The sequence below is a fragment of the Humulus lupulus genome, chromosome 3, assembly GCF_963169125.1.
Source record: "Humulus lupulus chromosome 3, drHumLupu1.1, whole genome shotgun sequence".
NCBI classification, from domain to species: domain Eukaryota; kingdom Viridiplantae; phylum Streptophyta; class Magnoliopsida; order Rosales; family Cannabaceae; genus Humulus; species Humulus lupulus.
The window spans coordinates 21,975,678-21,995,413 of record NC_084795.1 but is presented as its reverse complement, the minus strand read 5'-3'; the positions used below and the strand labels follow the sequence as shown (position 1 = coordinate 21,995,413).

General features: G+C 41.5%; 1 protein-coding gene across 1 annotated transcript; it reads left to right on the top strand.

Annotated features, from left to right (window-relative positions):
• Positions 1-16,557: 16,557 nt before the first annotated feature.
• On the top strand, positions 16,558-17,109 carry LOC133823777 (uncharacterized). The gene has a single exon (XM_062256627.1). The coding sequence runs from the start codon at positions 16,558-16,560 to the stop codon at positions 17,107-17,109; it is 552 nt and encodes a 183-aa protein (XP_062112611.1).
• The last annotated feature ends 2,627 nt before the right edge of the window (positions 17,110-19,736 follow it).

Here is a 19,736-nt window from a genome sequence, read left to right as displayed (position 1 = left end):
AACTTATTAAACAACTTATGCTACACAATTCCACAGAAATTCAGCTCAAAACCCATAGATATCTCACTTTCACTTCTTAAAACTCTAAGAACATAAACACCTAATTTTAACCAGTCAAAACTCAAATTCAAATCATTAACTCATGGAGTAAAACTTACCTTCTTGATAGAACCCTTCCTCAAGCCAAAACCCAGCTGATTCCAAGGATTTCCCCAGCTCAATTCCACCATAATCATCAATTGAACAATACCTCAATACCCAGCTGAAACTCAAGTTCTAACCACAGAAAGAAAGAAATTCATGCTTACCTTAGCCCTGATTTAATCCTTGATTTTTTGCTGAGCTAAACCTCTAAGTTTCGCCTGATTTCCTCTAAGTTCTAGCAATTCTTCAGCTCTAATTCCCCAATTCCCTCTGTTTATCCTTTGAGTGTTTCTAGTTTAGTTTCCTTCATTTTTCTTGAGAGTGAGAGAGAGAATAAATCTGATAGGAAGAGTCGATCTATTTTCCTTCTAAGGGTTTCCTCAAATTTGTCTTATCCACTAAGTTAATTCACAAGGCTTGGGGTGCCGGAACCGTCCCCGAGGGCAAAATGGTAAAATCCCCCAATATTCCTGCCTAGACATCCTAACCTTAAATATATCTCCATATATTTATTTTCATAACCCGATAGTCCAAATTACTACCCAATACCTAAAGTACCCCTGACTTGTCCAAAGTCATATTTTAAGTCCCGTTGTGACTTTCCCTGCTATCTAACCCTAGGATCGTCTCGAGTCGTGCCCTGCGGACCTGCTCACATAATAATGTGGTTCTCACATATATCACATAAATATTTTATGTTATCACATAATATCATATAGTCATCATTAATCACATATTCACACATTTAAGTCAATAATATTCACTCTAATCCCATTTATGCCCTCCCGACACACTAATAAAGGCCCTTAAGGCTTATTAGCGAATTTGGGTCATTACAACTATCCCCTCCTAATGAGAATTTCATCCTCGAAATTTACCTGAATAGCTCGGGATACTGATCCCGCATCAATGTCTCTAACTCCCAGGTTGCTTCCTCGACCTTGCTATTCCTCCATAATATTTTCACTAACGGTATCGTCTTATTCCGCAAAACTTTGTCCTTCCGATCCAAAAGCTAGACCGGTCTCTCCTCGTAGGACAAGTCTGTCTGCAACTCCAAGTCCTCATACCTCAACACATGTGTTGTATCAGAAACATACTTTCGCAACAAAGAGACATGGAATACATTATGAACTCCTGATAGCGACGGTGGCAAGGCAAGTCTATAAGCCACCTGTCCAATGCTCTCTAGGATCTCAAATGGCCCAACAAACCGAGGGCTCAACTTGCCCTTCACTCTAAAACTCTTCACCCCTCTCAGTGGTGAAACTCGCAGAAACACGTGGTCCCCAACCTGGAACTCCACGTTCCTACGCTTAGGATCAGCGTAGCTTTTCTGCCTACTCTTCGAAGCAAGCATTCTAGCTCGAATCTTCTCAATAGCCTCATTAGTCTTCTGAACCATATCTGGTCCCAAGTACCTCCTCTCACCCATCTCATCCCAGTGAATGGGCGATCTGCACTTCCTTCCATATAACATCTCATAAGGAGCCACTCCAATCGTGGACTGATAACTGTTGTTATATGAAAACTCGATCAATGGGAGATACTTACTCCACGAACCCTCGAAGTCAATCACACATGCCCTAAGCATGTCATCCAATACCTGAATCGTTCTCTCAGACGGTCCATCAGTCTAAGGATAAAAAGCTGTGCTAAACTTCAGCTGAGTCCCCATGGCTCTCTGCAGGGCTCCCCAAAACTTGGAGGTAAAGATAGGGTCTCGATCAGATACAATAGACTTTGGAACCCCATGGAGATGAACTATCTCCCTCACATACAGATCTGCATACTGTTCCACTGAATACGTCGACTTCACTGGTAGAAAATGAGCTGACTTGGTGTATCTGTCCACTATCACCCACACTGAGTCATGAAGTCCAACTCTCCTGGGTAATCCTCCCACGAAATCCATCATAATATCCTCCCATTTCCACTCTGGGATACCCAAAGGCTGAAGCAATCCCACTGGTCGCTGATGCTCAGCCTTAACCTGCTGACTTGTCAAACATCTAGACACATACTCAACTACTTCCTTCTTCATCCCGGGCCACCAATATAATGTCCGTAGATCCTGATACATCTTCGTGGTGCCCGGATGAAGTGTGTATGGCGTAGTGTGAGACTCATCCAATATCTCTCGTCTAATACCCTCATCTGCTGGAACACATATCCGTCCCTGATATCGGAGCAAACCTGTCTCAGAAACTGAATGATCCTTAGTTGTCCCCGCTAAGACACGCTGCCTAACTTCCTGGAATTGTACATCCACTAACTGACCCTCCTTGATCCACTCTAACAGGGTCGACTGTAAAGTGATATTGGCTAACTGACCTACCACCAGTTCTATCTTTGCCCTGACCATCTCATCAGCCGATTCCCTCGAGATCTGGGTAGAACTATACAACTGTCCTAGGCCCCTCCGGCTCATCGCATCTGCCACCACATTGGCTTTTCCAGGATGGTAAAGGATATCACAGTCATAATCCTTAACCAACTCCAACCAACGTCTCTGCCTCATATTCAGATCCTTCTGGGTGAAGAAATACTTTAGACTCTTATGATCAGTGTATATCTCGCACTTCTCCCCATTCAGATAGTGAAGCCACAACTTCAGTGCGAATAACACTGCTACTAACTCCAGATCATGTGTCAGATACCGCTGCTCATACTCCTTCAACTGCCTAGATGCATAGGCTATAACTTTCTCATTCTGCATCAACATGCAGCCTAAACCCATCCTCGATGCGTCACAATAAACCACAAACTTCCCTTCCTCCGAAGGAAGACTCAACACAGGTGCAGAAATAAGCCGCCGTTTCAATTCTTGAAAACTTTTCTCACACTTCTCTGACCAAACAAATTTCTGATTCTTCCTTGTCAACTCTGTCATCAGTGAAGAAATCTTTGAGAACCCCTATACAAACCACCTGTAGTAACCAGCCAACCCAAGGAAACTTCGTACCTCCGAGGCATTCCTCGGCCTCGGCCAATCCCTAACTGCTTCTACCTCGGACGGATCCACATTAATCCCTTCTGCCCCAAAAATATGTCCAAGAAAGATCACTTCTGGTAGCCAGAACTCACACTTCTTAAACTTGGCATACAACTGATGCTCCCTTAACCTCTATAGAACCTGTCGGAGATGCAGATCATGCTCTGCCTCTGAACTGGAGTAAACCAAGATGTCTTCGACGAAGACAATGACAAACTGATCCAAGAAGTCCTTGAACACCTTGTTCATTAAGTCCATGAGAGCTGCGGGGGCGTTGGTCAGACCAAAAGACATGACCAAGAATTCATAATGCCCATACCGTGTCCGAAAGGCCGTCTTTGGTATATCCTCACCCTTGATCCTCAACTGGTGATAACCAGATCGAAGATCAATCTTTGAGAACACTGTCTTACCCTGCAACTGATGGAACAAGTCATCAATCCTTGGTAGAGGGTACTTATTCTTGATAGTCAACTTGTTCAATTCTCTGTAATCGATGCACATCCTCAAGGTCCCGTCCTTCTTCTTAACGAACAACACTGGAGCGCCCTAAGGAGAATAACTAGGCCTGATAAACCCCAAATCCAGAAGTTCTTGCAACTGTATCTTCAACTCTTTTAGGTTTGGTAGTGCCATTCTGTACGGTGTCCTTGATACTGGTTCTGTCCCCGGTGCTAACTCGATCTCAAACTAAATCTCCCTGCACGGCGGCAACCCTAGTAGATCATCAGGGAATACATCCAAAATCTCACACACCAATTTGGTCTCTCCCAGCCCTGCCGGCATAACTCTAGCGGTATCCACTACATTAGCAAGAAAAACTATGCATCCCCCCTGCAACAAGTCTCTGGCTCTTAATGCTGAAATCATGGGTATCCGGGGTCTAGACACCGCACCCACAAAGACAAAAGGGTCCTCGTCCTCAGGCTCAAAAGTAACCATCTTCTTCCTACAATCAATCGTAGCTCCATACCTGGCCAACCAATCCATCCCTAAGATCATATTGAAATCCTCCATATCTAGCTCAATCAGATCCACCGAGAGTTCACTACTATCAGCCATCACTGGCAGTGCCCTAATCCATCTCCTAGAAACTACTAGTTCCCCTGTAGGAAATAAAGTCCCAAACCCTGCAGTCCGATACTCACTAGGTCTACACAGTCTATCAATCACTCTACTAGAAACAAAAGAATGTGTAGCGCCAGAATCAATCAACACTGTAAAAGGAAAGCCAGCGCTAGAAAGCTGACCTATCACTACTGAGGGACTAGCCTCAGCCTCCGCCTGAGTCAGGGTGAATACTCGAGCTGGAGTCAAGCTATCCACCTTTCCCGCTTCACCTTTCTTCACCGGGGATAGTCTTTCCTGAGATGCCCCACTGCCCCGCACACAAAGCATGCCTTGGCCCGACATTCGCCCAAATAGCATCTTCTACACCTCAGGCACTCTGAATAGGTCCGCCATGCCTCACCGCCCCCCTGACGGCCACCCTAACCACCCCGACCCCTCCTATCAGGACCAACAGTGGTCGAAGTGTCAAGAGTCTTCCTCTTGAAGTCACTGGGGCTTCCGCCCCTACCTATCCCTGAATAAGGAGGCACCGCTCTGCGGCCCTCATGCCTCACTGCGATCTCCCTCCATATCTTATTCTCCGCTTCCTCAGCGGTAAAAGCCTTCTCAACGGCCTGGGTATAAGTTGTTCCTCCAGGTACCGTTGTGATCCTGACATCCCGGGCTATCATAGCATTAAGCCCCCTGATGAATCGATCTTTCCTAGCAGCATCAGTAGGCACAAGATCTGGTGCAAACTTTGCAAGCCTATCAAACTTTAGGGAATATTCAATAACAGTCATTTTTCCCTGAACAAGACTCACGAACTCATTAACCTTTGCTGCTCTGACAGCAACATTGTTATACTTCTGGCTAAACAAATCTTTGAAACCTTCCCAAGTCAAAGTGGTAACATCCTTAGTCTGCGATGCCACTTCCCACCAGATGCGGGCATCCTCCCTCAACATATAAGTGGCGCAGGCCACTCTATCATGCCCCTCAATTCTCATAAAATCCAGAATTGTAGTGATCATTGTTAGCCACTGCTCAGCTTTTAACGGATCCGGTCCACCCTAAAAAATTGGGGGTTGCTACTTCCTGAACCGCTCATACAACGGTTCCCATCTGTTACCAACGTCCCCTACCTACACAACTGGTACCACTACAGGTGGTACAATAAGGGCAGCACTCCCTAATGGAGCCTGCTATCGCAAGATACGAATCTGCTCATCCTAACTCTGTAATCGAGCCTGCATATCAGCCATTAACTACTGCCAGTTCTCAGGGACTGGTGGAGGGTTCTGGCCCTGATCATCACTACCGGTCCCGGACCTAGTGCTGGCATTACAACTTTAAAAACGTCATCAATTTTATTGAATATACCATAAAGGTAGTGCAAGACTTGCTAATCAAGTAATCAATTTTAAAAACGTATCTTTAAACATGTAAGTGCTAGGGTTAAAAAGGTTTTCGTCTCAAAAGTCTCATTTTATATAATTAAACTGTTACATACATGGGATACCAATAGAAATAGAGTTAAAAGTAACTTTACAGACTCCCAAAGGTACATGAGTAATCATTAGCCATACTAAGGCAAAACAGACAGTCTTTGGGTCTCGCGTCCCTGCCTAAACCTCAACCGTGGCGGCTGAGCAACTGGCTATGTACATTCCACTTGCTGAGCTCTCCAATCAAGGCTGACCCAACTTGCCCTTGCCTTTACCTGCACCACGTAGCACCCGTGAGCCAAGGCCCAACAAGAAAACATAATATACAACACAATCAACGATAACAGACACTTAATTCATTAGGTATCTACACCCATCAAATAATCCACAATAGACATTTAGCACATATATTTAGATTCAAGATACAGTCAATCACATATTTCACTCATATCACATAATATTCAGGGCCGATGACTTAGGCCGCACCCTCTGTTTAACCCACTGACTCCGGCCCGCTTAAACCGAGCTCAGTGCATAATAAGCTGTCCTCGACTACCAGTGGCCGAGCCGCGCCTTGTGCGCTAGTGTAACCCTTGGCACCCTTAGGCCGTTGGTACACTAAATAGCTTGCATGGCATAATACCATCATTTCAAGCAATTACAATAGGGAACCCTTAGTCCCGTCACATTTATTCAACCGGGTGCAGTTTTCTTACCTTTAATCTTTACAGTTATTGATTATGAGCAACGCTCCTCAAGCACGATTCGCTCTCGAACCTAAGCCTTTATCACCTAGTCCCAACCAAAGTATAGGGTTCCATTAATATTCAAATATAGGTTCCCGGTTACAAGACTAACTTCCGGGGATCCAAATTCCACCAAGCACGGTGGTGAAACCAATCCCGAGCAAACTAGAGCACATTCCCATGCCTAAGATCCTCAAAAGTTCATGTGCACAACCAAGGGCTGCGACCCTAGCCTCAAAATAGAACCAAGGCCAACATGGAGAAAGACACATGCCGCGACGCCCAACCTTGGCCGAGCCTCCTTGGCATTTCTTCATCCTAGGGCCGCAGCGCTCTAGAACAGAGCTGCGGCCCTTCCCTTCAAACCCAGATTTGCCACCATTTCTAAGCTTGAAATCTCACCTTAAACCATCCCAAAGCTCCCCAACTCAACACCCAACATTACCACAACTTATTAAACAACTTATGCTACACAATTCCATAGAATTTCAGCTCAAAACCCATAGATATCTCACTTTCAATTCTTAAAACTCTAAGAACATAAACACCGAATTTTAACCAGTCAAAACTCAAATTCAAATCATTAACTCATGGAGTAAAACTTACTTTCTTGATATAACCCTTCCTCATGCCAAAACCCAGCTGATTCCAAGGATTTCCCCAGCTTAATTCCACCATAATCATCAATTGAACAATACCTCAATACCCAGCTTAAACTCAAGTTCTAACCACAGAAAGAAGGAAATTCATGCTTACCTTAGCCTTGATTTAATCCTTGATTGTTGTTGAGCTAAACCTCTAAGTTGCCCCTGATTTTTTCTAAGTTCCAGCAATTCTTCAGCTCTAATTCCCCAATTCCCTCTGTTTATCTCTTGAGTGTTTCTAGTTTAGTTTCCTTTGTTTTTCTTGAGAGTGAAAGAGAGAATAAAGCTGATAGGAAGAGTCGGTCTATTTTCCTTCTAAGGGTTTCCTCAAATTTGTCTTATCTACTAAGTTAATTCCCAAGGCTCGGGGTGCTGGAACTGTCCCCGAGGGCAAAATGGTAAAATCCCCCAATATTCTCGCCTAGACATCCTAACCTAAAATATATCTCCATATATTTATTTTCATAACCTGATAGTCCAAATCATTACCCGATACCTAAAGTACCCCTGACTTGTCCAAAGTCATATTTTAAGTCCCGTTGTGACTTTCCCCGCTATCTTACCCTAGGATCGTCACGAGTCGTGCCATGCGGACCTGCCCACATAATAATGTGGTCCTCACATATATCACATAAATATTTCATGTTATCACATAATATCATTAAATATCATATAATCATCATTAATCACAAATTCGCACATTTGAGTCAATATTATTCACTCTAATCCCATTTATGCCCTCTCGGCACACTAATCAAGACCCTTAAGCCTTATTAGCGAATTTGGGTCGTTACAGATACATTGCCACCTAGGTGGCGTAGCATCGCTTGATGCTTAGGGTTTCAAGAAACCCTAACAAGCGATGGGTCACTTGCTTACAGGCCACGCATCACCTACTACAGTACGTGAAAGTTACATGAAATGCTCTTAATGACGTATTTAAAAAGTCTAATCCTATTGGTTAGAACTAATGACGTGTAGAGTCCTGGAATATTTTCTTAACTAGCTAGATAGTAGCTAGTAGTAGTAGCTAGTAGTAGTTATAGTATGTTTATTACTGTGGATTTTGGTTCAAGCCGGGGCTTAGTTGGAAACTCATAGCAATAGTTATGGATTTTATAAGTTTAACCTATATTTTAAGAATATTAATTATAACATAAGGCTTGATTAATATAGGTGATTATAAAGATGTTATTTATTATACTATAAGGTTTAGATAGAATTAATAAGATCACGACACTTGTCGTGTGCATGTTTATTTAAGGATTTAATTATAGTTTAAATAAAATAAAGTTCAAGAAGGCTCTAGAATCTTCCAATACCATTAGGAGCATGACATTTGTCACAATCTTTTTTATTTGTGGATTAGGTTGTTATTTAGATAATTAAATAGATTTTCTGTAACTTTAGAGTACTACAACTTCTGCCTATTTTTAACCTAGTTATGTTATGAATTTCGAAAAATAGTATTTCTAGAAAGTTGTATATAATTAAATTAGCTTTCTAACGCTATAAAGTTTGTCTAAATCAGAATCCTACAGCTTTAGTTTTGTTGACTTTACTACAGGTGAGTTTAGAGTTACGAGATTTAGAAAGTTAGAAGTTAGGATTCTATTTTATTTATTTCCCTTAGTAGATATTTTTTTTTATTTTTGTTTTTAATTTTTAAAAATAAGCTCTGACTACTTAGACTTGGCTTTGAATGATTTGACTGAGTCTTAAGCCTCTGTTGACCGAATAATCACTTATTTTTAATTTAATAATTGTTGACCACGATTTTGGCCAACAATGAGTAGATGTCAAAACTACAATAAACCTTCAAAAGAAAAAACGACACTGATAATTTTTATAGTGGTTCAGCCACAAGATGTTGGTAATAGCCTAATCCACTTAGAGTTGTGATTTATGGATCTACACTCAAGATCAGATGAACCTGTGTCAACTAAGTTTCTTAAGTGTAAATGAAAAGAATACAATATTTCTCTCAGAATACAAATACTTTCTCAAGAAAATCAGAATTTGAATCCTCTCAATGATGCCATGAGCTCTGTATTTATAGGCACAAGATCATACAAACCGAAGTCCTTCATAATCGGGATATTTCTGTTGCTCTCACAATATTTAATTAATAATAAAATTTAAAATACAACAATATGCGATTTCTTTGGGATAATCTGAGAGATTCCCGCGTAGGTACGACTAATTCTAGCCGAAGCCGTCACTGGAATTTTGCTACATAATGATGATCTGTCTAGTCGGCCAACTTCCCTTCTTGAAGAGAGACTGGTCGGCCAAAACATATCACCGGTCGGCAACACACTTCACTGGTCGGCCAAAGCAGATGACTGGTTGGCCAAGCACTTCACTGGTCGACCAAAGCAGATAACTGGTCGGCCAAGCACTTCACTGGTCGGCCAAGACAGGTGACTGGTCAGTCAAAAATCTTTACCAGTCGGACAGAAATTCTACCAGGTCGGACAGATCACTTCCAAGCCAGATAAACAATTTTCATGTCAATAATATTACTAAATTAATCTAAAACCTTTGACCCAGCCATTTCTTGCCACTTGTCACTTTTATTGCCATGTCATCATTTTCAAATTTTGGGGATAACTATAATCATTATTTTATTCAAGCCAAAAAGAAGATATTTTATTCCTAGAACTCTATAAATAGGACCTAGTACCCAACCCTTTTCCCTCATTCTTCAAGTCGAGATCAGAGACTCCAAGGTGTCAGTGCTACCATAGAGTGATAAACACTTGGGTTGGGAAAAAATCTTTGTCATTCTTAAGCTTTATAAAATACATGGGAAGTGAGGTTTAGTGTATTTCGATAGTGAAGTTAGACCAATCCATAAGGTCAACTAAGGTACTCTTATTCTTTAAAGTCCAGTTCTATAAAACTCTTTAGTTTTCTTTAGTTCCTTTTATTCAGATCCTAACTTTTGATATTGGTTTTGATTAGGATCTTGAAACTTAAAAATCTTCCTTGGTAAGTTTCGTTTTGAAGGTTTAGTTTCCACAATTATTCTTTACTCTTTAGAAATTATCACCATTCTTATTGTTGGTTTTAGGAGTGTTCCAAGTCCCGCATTTGTTATCAAATATCCCGGTTTTGGTAAGGAAAATAGGATAGATCTTGTATGTATGTTTGTATGATATGTTATGCTTATATGTTATGTTTATGTATAATATGTTATGATAAGTTTATGTAATAATATGTTATGATAAGTTTATGTAATAATATGTTATGTTATGTTTTTTTTATGTATCTAGGGTTCATAGTTGCTTAGCTAGCAAGCCCTAGTGTTTATCATTTTCATGGTTTAGATTTATGGTTTACCCTACCTCAGATATTAGACAGGGGACCTAGATGGGTTATCATGTACTACCACGTGATCTAACCTACCTCAAATATTAGACAGGGGACCTAGATGGTTTATCGCATGCCATTTTAATGAGTTAATGACCATTAATATTGTAGTCCTATATGATATATGTTTTTTATTTATAGTCATATGTTTTATAGTGTGTGCTTATATGGTATATGTTTTAGATAGTCTTATGTTTTTATAATATATGATATAGTCTTATGCTTATGTTTGCGATGTATGTTTATAGTAGATTTTCCTTATTGGGCATTAGGCTCATTCCTTTATTTTATTTTAGTGTGATGCAGGAAACTAGATACGGAGGCGGAAAGATTCTTGGTAGTTTGGCTTGTGTGTTGAGGATGAATGGACTGAGTGGACTGCATGCCAATCGAGGATGACGTTGGTTTTTAGTTTTTTTTAAATTATGTTTCTATGTATTTTCCGCATTTAATTTTTTTTTAAACAATTTAATTAAAGTTTATGTTTTTCTTTTAAATAATGGGTACCTATGCCATATTTTCTATTATTATGTATTTGATATAATATTTTGAGTTTTAAATAAAGATATATTATTTCTTATGTATCTTTCCAAAATAGTAGCTATACCTAATAGTTTTTAATGGTCCAAGGTCTTAGAAATAGTTGGGTCATTATATGACGGTGCCTACTCTATATAAGGGTCAAAATAGTATTTTGGAAGACTTGATCACTCACTCCAATCTCTCTCTACCTTCTCTCTCTTTGTAGCTCCAAGAATCTCTAGTTTTCTCCAAGAACTCTCAAAGAAAGTGCTTGAATTTGATAGTTTAAGTCTTGTTAAATCTCAATCCTCATGAGAAGTCCTTAAGCATCCATGGTGGCTAGGAAATAAACTATTAGGAAAACATTTTGCAACGTGTATAAGCCTTGGTTTTGTGTTTTTCTTTGCTAAAAGGATTTGCTCAAATCTGGTGGTTTTGCCTAGGGTTTTGAAGCTTCATCAAGGTTAAAGAAGACCATCGAACTACTTTGGTTTGCAAGTTCTTTATCAATCATTTTTAAGTCTCTTTCAATCCATTTTCTTGTGTAGATTTTATTTTTTGAGGTGGTGTTATCTCATTCTCCCCTAACAATGACTATGTCATCTTAGTGTGTCTATATGTTGATGATATGTTGGTATTGAGTAATGACATGAAAGGCATAAAAGAAACTAAGAGGTTTCTATCTTATAACATCAAGATGAAGGATCTTGGAGAGGTTGATACCATATTAGGTATTAAAGTTAGAAGGAATGTCGATGGATATGCCTTAGGTCAAGTTCATTATTTTGATAAAATACTTGATAAGTTTAGTCATCTCAATATCAAAGAGGCAAACACACCCTTCGAATAAAGTCAAAATCTTGAAAAGAGTGAAGGGAGAGCGCTGGCTCAATTAGAGTATGCAAGTGAAATTGGGAGTTTGATGTATGCCACACATTGTGCTAGAGAGGACATTACATTTGCGGTTAGTAAACTTAGTAGGTTTACTAGCAACCCAAGTATCTTATATTGGAAGGTCGTTGAAAGAGTATTTGGATACCTTCAAAGGACCAAAGAGCTAGGCCTCCAATATTCTAAGTTTCCTAAGGTACTTGAAGGATATACCGACGCTAGTTGGATATCCAGTGTGGGAGATAATCTCTCCACAATTGGTTGGGTGTTCAACCTTGGTAGGGGTGTGGTTTCTTGGGGTTCTAAGAAAGAAACATGTATATGTCACTCAACCATGGAGTCCGGATTTGTAGCTCCAGCGGCAACCGACAAAAAGGCCAAGTGGCTAAGAGATCTCATGTTGGAGATATCAAAAACCGTGATTGATGTATCGATTATTTTGATACATTTTGATAATCAAGCCACTTTGATTAGAGCTTACAACAAAATTTATAATGGGAAGTCTAGACATATAAGTCTAAGACATGACTATGTGAGGGAATTGATTGATAAGAGTATCATATCAATTTCATATGTGAAAACATGTGAGAACTTAGCGGATTCGTTTACCAAACCTCTTGTGAGAGATTTGGTTAGTTCCACAAATAAAGGGAAGGGACTAAAACTCCTTGATATATAGATTCCCAAATGATGGAAACCCAACTCAAAACTTGTTTACATCAAGTGTAGGGTTCAATGGGTAAGAACAAGTCATTCGATAAGGGAATAGATACAACATTAACAACTTAAAAGTATCATCCAGGGTGAGTTAATAGGCTTAAGCCTAGGGATTTTAATGAAATTCAGTTAAAGAGCAACAAACATCTCTAAAGGTAGCAAAGATGTTGTAAGAATGTCACCTATGTGAACCTAGAGGTGGGCCACCTGTCAAGAGAGTATGAGTTTTCTCTCCGGATGGTTCATGAATGGATCAAGCACAAGGCCATTAATAGTACTAAGCACAAACTGTGGGAAATACATAAGTAATCAGATAGAGGTGTGTGAGACATTACTAGATTTTATCGCTAGGAATGTTGGGTTCATTCTTTTAAGAGTACCTTAGCATTTCGATTTAAGTGCGTTGTAGTGTTTTAACTAAGGTAAAGTTCAAACCCAAAAGGTACTTTAATTTATGCACTAATACAATGACTAGAGAAGTGAGGATGTATTTAACAAAGTGGGGGAATGTTGAGATTGATCAAATACATGGTGAAATTGGTTAGGCACGAAGAGGTGCTAAATCAATAATAGTTTCGCAAAAGTGAACATGTGACAGTTAACTTTTAGTATAAGCATTTATAAATCGAACTTTTGGGTCAAAAATGTTTATTTGAAGTATGTAAGAGTACCCAAGAAGTTCAGGAGCATTTAGAGGTGTTTTAAGACATGTCTTGGAGTGCCAAAACTGAGGCGTCGGCGATGCATCGCCCCCTAGGAGGCAACACATCACCAAAAGCTTGAAACCCTTGGCTGAGATGGACCAGGCGCTGCATCGCTTGGTCATAGGGGATACATCTAATTTCAGGCGATGCATCGCCTGGTGCTAGGCGATGTGTTGCCTAGGCTGTTATGGAAAGTTAGTACTATTACGTAAATATCCTCCAAAACTCAAATTTAAATGCCCTAATCTTATTGGTTGAGCCTAATGAGGGTCCTATAATGAGTTAATTGGTGAATTGATCACTCACCTTTCTCTCTCTCTCTAAAAGAAGACCTCTGTCTCTCTCTCTAGCTCCAAGATTACTAGTTTTCTCCAAGATCTTCATGAAGAAATCTTGGCTTGTACGAAGGAACAAGGCTTGTGTATCCCAATCTCATTCCATTGTTGTAGCTTCAAGCATTTCCATAGAAAAGGCTAGGAATAAAGATTTTTGGACAACAAATCGTCATTTGTGTCAAGCCTTGAAACTTTTTTGTTTCATATAAAATCATAGCTTGTGATTTTATGTTCCTAGGGTTTGTTCTTCAAGGAAGGCCGACTCTAAACTCTTACCTTATTGTGTTGAACTATTCTCAAAAATTGATTTACTTGTATCTTTAGTCTTGAGTTGTATCACAAACCAAAAGATATCTATAGCCTAATCCCCAACACATGAGACCTTGTGAAGATTGCTGAAGTGGTTAATTTGACATCACGTATACCTCGAGTGTTTCCATCAATGGGCAGGTGCTTGTAGACTTCATAGTTAAGTTCATTTATCTGTCCAATGAAGAAAAGGAGATAGAAGAAAATGAACCATTTCATAAGAAAGAATAAGGAAAGCTCGAGGAATGGAGCCTCCATGTAGATGGGCGTTCAACAAAGGCAGAGCTGGGGCCAGGTGCACAAGATGTATTGTGCGATAAGTTTTCGATTTGAATCTTCAAATAACGAGGCGGAGTACGAAGCTATATCGTTGCAAATTTTCTAACACGACTTAGTGCCTAGATTACTATGCCAGGAGGGCATAATTCGATGTTTATATGTTAGTATGATTTAATATATAAGACATTTATGTGTTATATTATGATATGACTACTTGTGCATGTTTAGGTGTATTAAATATGCTTATAGGCCAGTTTCTGTTAAAAAGGGCATTTTTCGTAACTTTGACCCGCTGAGGGTATATTTGTAATTATATGTGCTTTGTGAGTAGGACCACATTATTTTGTGGATATATTTGAGATGTGTTGCACGAGGCAATCCTAGTGAGAAATTTGGCAAAAAAGTCACGTTGGAGATTTATACCCTGCTCGGGGCGAGCCTAGGGGTATTTTAGTAATTCGGTGAATTACTGGGGGTATTGCAGTATGAATTATAAGTGAGGGAAAATATTGGTGTTTGGAAGATTAGTGGGATAAATTGGGAACCTTAAGTGAGATATGAGGTTTAGCGAGAATGTGGTGTCAAATGTCCTTTTTACCTTTGGGGGCCTAAAGGAAAGATTTTTAAGGTAATGGCAATATGTTCTTTTGCCAAGGGGATAATTAAGACTTAGCCAAATTTTGGATTAAGCAAACTCTTGTATTTTTATTTTAATGTTTAATAGAATTATTTAAATTTAAATTTTAATCTATTACTTTACTTTCAATTTTAATTCTATAATTATAATCCATTTTAATTTAAAGAAATAATTAATGTACTATAAAAAATTGTCAGTTCAGGCTATACCGACGACATTGTTATAGTATAGACTTTTTGGATGACAAAATTTGGTAGATTTCTACCTACGATAGTTCGGTTCTACACCGACAACATATGTCCTCGATATAATTTCTAACAACAACAAAATTAATGTCATCGGTAGAAGTTGATATCTACCTACAAACTTTACCGATAACTTTGTACCAACCTCTTGTCATTGGTAGAGGCTCCACTGAGAACTTTTAGACTTCTGCCGACGATATTTGTTATCGGTAGAAACCTCGTTTCCTATAGTGCTAATAGAAGAAATAATAATTAGTTGGTAATAATGTAACATAATTTAACACATGAATTGTATTATTCTTTAACATTACCAAAAGTAAACATAATATATTACTTTACATTTAAATAATTTTCGTATAGTAATGTTATCCCCGTTTTTCCCTAGAACACGTGGCACTACATAATGGGTCTATGAGCTCTTGCATAGGGATCAAAGGCCCAGCCTAAGCCCCAATCGACAGGGAGGACGAGAGGCCTAGTGGCCCAATTTTCAGTGAGCCCAACACTATTCTATGGGCGCCACCATAACGAGGGAATCGGGACCAATGTTCGAGCCCAGCTCATCTTCCCGATCTCGATTTAATGGCATCATTCCAAATGCGAATAAGAGTGAAGCTCAACCGTCTGAATGGACTGAGACATCAGTAAATAAACCCGAGATCTAGAAAAATGAACCGGGGTCCTAGTAAATGAACTGGGACATTAGTAAACGAACTGGCTTCCGGATTGGCAGGATTGAACTTCCCAGACGCTGACACATTCTCGAGAAACACGGATTTTGGTCTCCCCAACTAACCTACAGAAGAGGTTACATACGGAATGTACGCTGATATTGGGGAACAATACTGCCACTACTCTGATAGATCATGTCCCCAAAATCTCCTTAGAAGCCCACGCGGACCAGTTTGAAGCTACGTACTATTGTTAGTTGTAAAGTGTGGTTATACCCAAGCCGGCCCATTGGGCCCTGATTAATGTGTATTATTTAGCAAAGTTCTTTGTATTAAGCCTCCATTAGCGAGTGAACCATGATCATATCCCTACTGGGCCCGGATTAGTCCGTCCCAAGCCCATTGCACCCAACTACCTATAAATAGGACCAGTTGTGCACTGTAGAAGGGATCTGAAAATTTTCTCTTATAAGTAATTACTCTAGTAAAACTCGCAGAAAACTCCATTGCTAAAGCTCTCTCAACTTTAATATAATAGACTCGTGGACTAAGGCTCTCTAACACCCCAACCATATTAAAACTCGTGTGTGATTATCTTTAAATCATTTCTTTATGCTCTCTTATCTTTCATAATTCTAGTTTCTGAAAAACTCGGTACAAACATTTTGGTGCTTTCATTGAGAGTCGAAGAAAGCTTGAAAGGATCTTGAATGTCTGCAACAATGGTGAACACCAGACACACTGTATTTGATCCTTCCCAACAACAACAGCAAGGAAATGAGGAACCGTTGCCCAACAAACCTTTCCCTTAGGGCCAACCCGATGATACACCCTACCAAATGCCTATGCCCGATGATTCCCAGAATTTTGAGGACGGGGCTGACTACGAGGAGGGTTACTATGAGGAAGACAAAGAAACTGAAGGGGAATACCAGGATCACAAGGCTAAAGATCCTGCTAACCCTAAAAAAGAGATGAATCCAGATCAGGAGGACCCAGACGTGGTCCATTTGAGACCGCAGGTTCTGGACCAAGAGGCCAGGATAGCTGAACAGAAAGAGGCCACCCACCAGATGCAAGAATCCCTCCTCGCTTTTCAGGCCTTCATTGCTGCCCAAGGATTGGCAGCCAATCCTCTGACCGTTCCACCTCCGGGAACACAACCGCCAGCCCCACCGATTAGGACTGGTGCACCGAAAAAGACAAGCCCAATCCCTCCTCCGGGACCACATCCCAGAGATGGCCTGTTGAAGCTGCCTCAAGAAAAAGGAAAAGCCAATATAGCTGACATTGTGGGAAAAGAAAACCCCCAAAAGAAAACTCATCCCGTGCCAAAAACTAGGGCCAACCCAGGGCATCTCCCTAGGAAAGAACGGATGTGTCCCGTCCCAGGATAGGATCATTTGATCAATTTGAAAGGGAAGTGTCTGCAAGGTGCCAAGCCCTAGACTGTCCCTAGACAGACTGGACAGGAACAACAGTTCCATCCCAGTGCCTGTGTGAACAAGGATCGTAGAGGACATCAGTGCACAGACGATGTGGAAACCATCAGTTTGGGAGATCATACTTCTCTAATAGATTTGTTCAACGACCTCAATGCCCGAAAGGAATAGGCCTGCAAGGAAAAGATTTGCCCCTAAGGGGGGGGGGGGGATATGAGGAATAACCTCAACGACATGAGGAACAAAAGAGTCCCTCTGGACGACAGAATGACCAAACAGTTCATGGAATAGTTGGCCGCATTAAAAATGGTCACAGACCGCTTGGTCTGAAAGCAAGAAGGAGGAGGTTCTCATTCCGAAGAGGCAGAAAAAGAACAATGTGGCAAACACATCCTGGATGTAGTACTACCAAAAGGGTTCAAAATGCTAAACCTACCTGCTTACACTGAGAACACAGATCCCAGGGACCACTTGTCCCGCTACAATCCCCTGATGACTATAGCTCACGTTTGTGACAACGACAAGTGTTTGTGTTTCTTAATCACTCTGGATGGAACCGAGGAGGTGTGGTGGAAAAGACTCAAGCTAGGATCAATCCAGTCTTAATCCGGATTGCAGTTGGCATTCTGCAAACAGTTTGTGGCCACCATGAAGATGGATATGCAGATCAGTGCCTTTTCCAATATCGAGCAGCTCCCCACGGAGACCGTCAGGGCCTATATTGAGGGTTCATGGAGGAGGCCTCAAAAACCAAGGTGGACGATGGAAAATGCCAGGTGTCTCTCCAGTCCAGAACCCGAGCCGAGTCCCTTCTCTAGGACGATATGCAGTGCAGCAAGGAGGGCACAAGGCTATATCAACTGGGAGGAGCCCTGGATCCAAGATTTTGGGTGGCAGCCACCCGCCGGGTCGAGTGCCCAGACCTTTCCCAAATATGGGATTCAATATCTCACAAACCATTATCTGACACCCCTGGTGGCGCCAGGGTCAACTGGCACTCATGGAATGACCTTCGCAACCCTGGCGGTCTGTGGTCCCACTTCATTAGGCTATGCACCAGCACAATCCACCCCATTCTCCAGATACAGTATGGCACTGGTCGGATAGAGTGCTGCTCCCGGTGGAGCCCAATCGTCTCTTATTGAGGGAACTGAGGCAAGCATGAACCCCTCCTGGGGGAAGAGATCAGGCAAAGGACAGAATCGACCCAAGCCCTCCAAAAAGAGCAAAAGGGGTTACGAACCCCAATACACTGAATATACCAACCTGGTGGACACCAGGGAGAAAATTTATTTGGCAATGGAGAGTACGGTCCATTACCGAAAAACTACCCCCATGTTCAAAGGGGGAAAGAACTCAAGGGACACCAACAAACGGTGTGCCTATCACAAGGACTTGGGTCATACGACCGAGGAATGTCGTCAATTAAAGGACAAAATTGAAAATCTAATCAAGTTAGGGTATCTCCACCAATGTGTCAGAATGCCAGTGGGAGTTCCGGGACTACCAACAGCTCCCAGACAACCTACGGCCCCAGGTGCACCTGGATCGTACCGGCCTCCCCAAGGAGGATACGCTACATGTTTGGGATCACAGGCCCCTCAGGGGGGCCCGATTGTGCAAACACTTGGGCCCAGAATGCTCTATCCCTCTGGAATCGCGCCCCCAAGAATAGATGGCCATATGGCCACCATATCAGGAGGGGTGCATCTGGGAGGACCGTTCTGGAATGATCAGAAATGCTTCCTCAGTGAACTCGACCATGACCATGAGATATGCACCTTGGTTCAGACTCCAGCACAACGCCCTAAGTTGATGAACTTACCTATCACGTTCATGGAAGAGGACGCTCGGAACGTCCGCTTCTTGCATCACGATTCTTTGGTCATCGATGCCCAAATCGCCAACAAAATGGTGTCCAGGGTGTTGGTAGATGACGGAAGCTTCGTCAATGTGTTGTTCAAGCCGATCTTCACTACAATTTTCTTGACCGAGGCAGATCTGGCCTCATGCCCAATGCATATCTACAGTTTCAATGGGGATTCATTACTCTTGATGGAGAAAATCCAATTTTCTGTAATGTTGGGGAATGAGATCCAGGGCTCGTTCAAATTTTGTACGTTTGTAGTAGTGGACTGCCGCACCGCTTACAACGTTATTTTCGGGCGTCCTGCACTGGTCGATTTCGGTGCCATCACCTCCATCCGCCACCTCTGCATGAAATTCCCTTGCAATAATGGAGGGGTGGGAACTGTCTGGGGAGACTAGAAGAGCACCAGAAGTGTTATCACATCTCTGCCCCCTTCCCCGAAGCGAAGGGTGGCCTGGGATGAAGATGAATTGGATCCGCGACTAGGAGCGGACAGGGCACTATAACCCATGGAAGAGATAGAGGAGGTGTGCATCAGTGAATGCAACCCCACCAAAGTAATCCAGGTCAGGAAGAATCTTAACTCAGAAGTCAGGGCTACCATTATCGCCCAAATCAAAGAAAAGAAGGACGTCCTGGCCTGGTCATATGCGGATATGACTGGGATTGACTGCAATGTCATATGTCACGCCTTGAGCATTGACGAGAATGC

Coding starts and splice junctions, on each gene's coding strand:
- LOC133823777 (XM_062256627.1), top strand. CDS start 16,558: ATGCCCGATGATTCCCAGAATTTTGAGGACGGGGCTGACTACGAGGAG.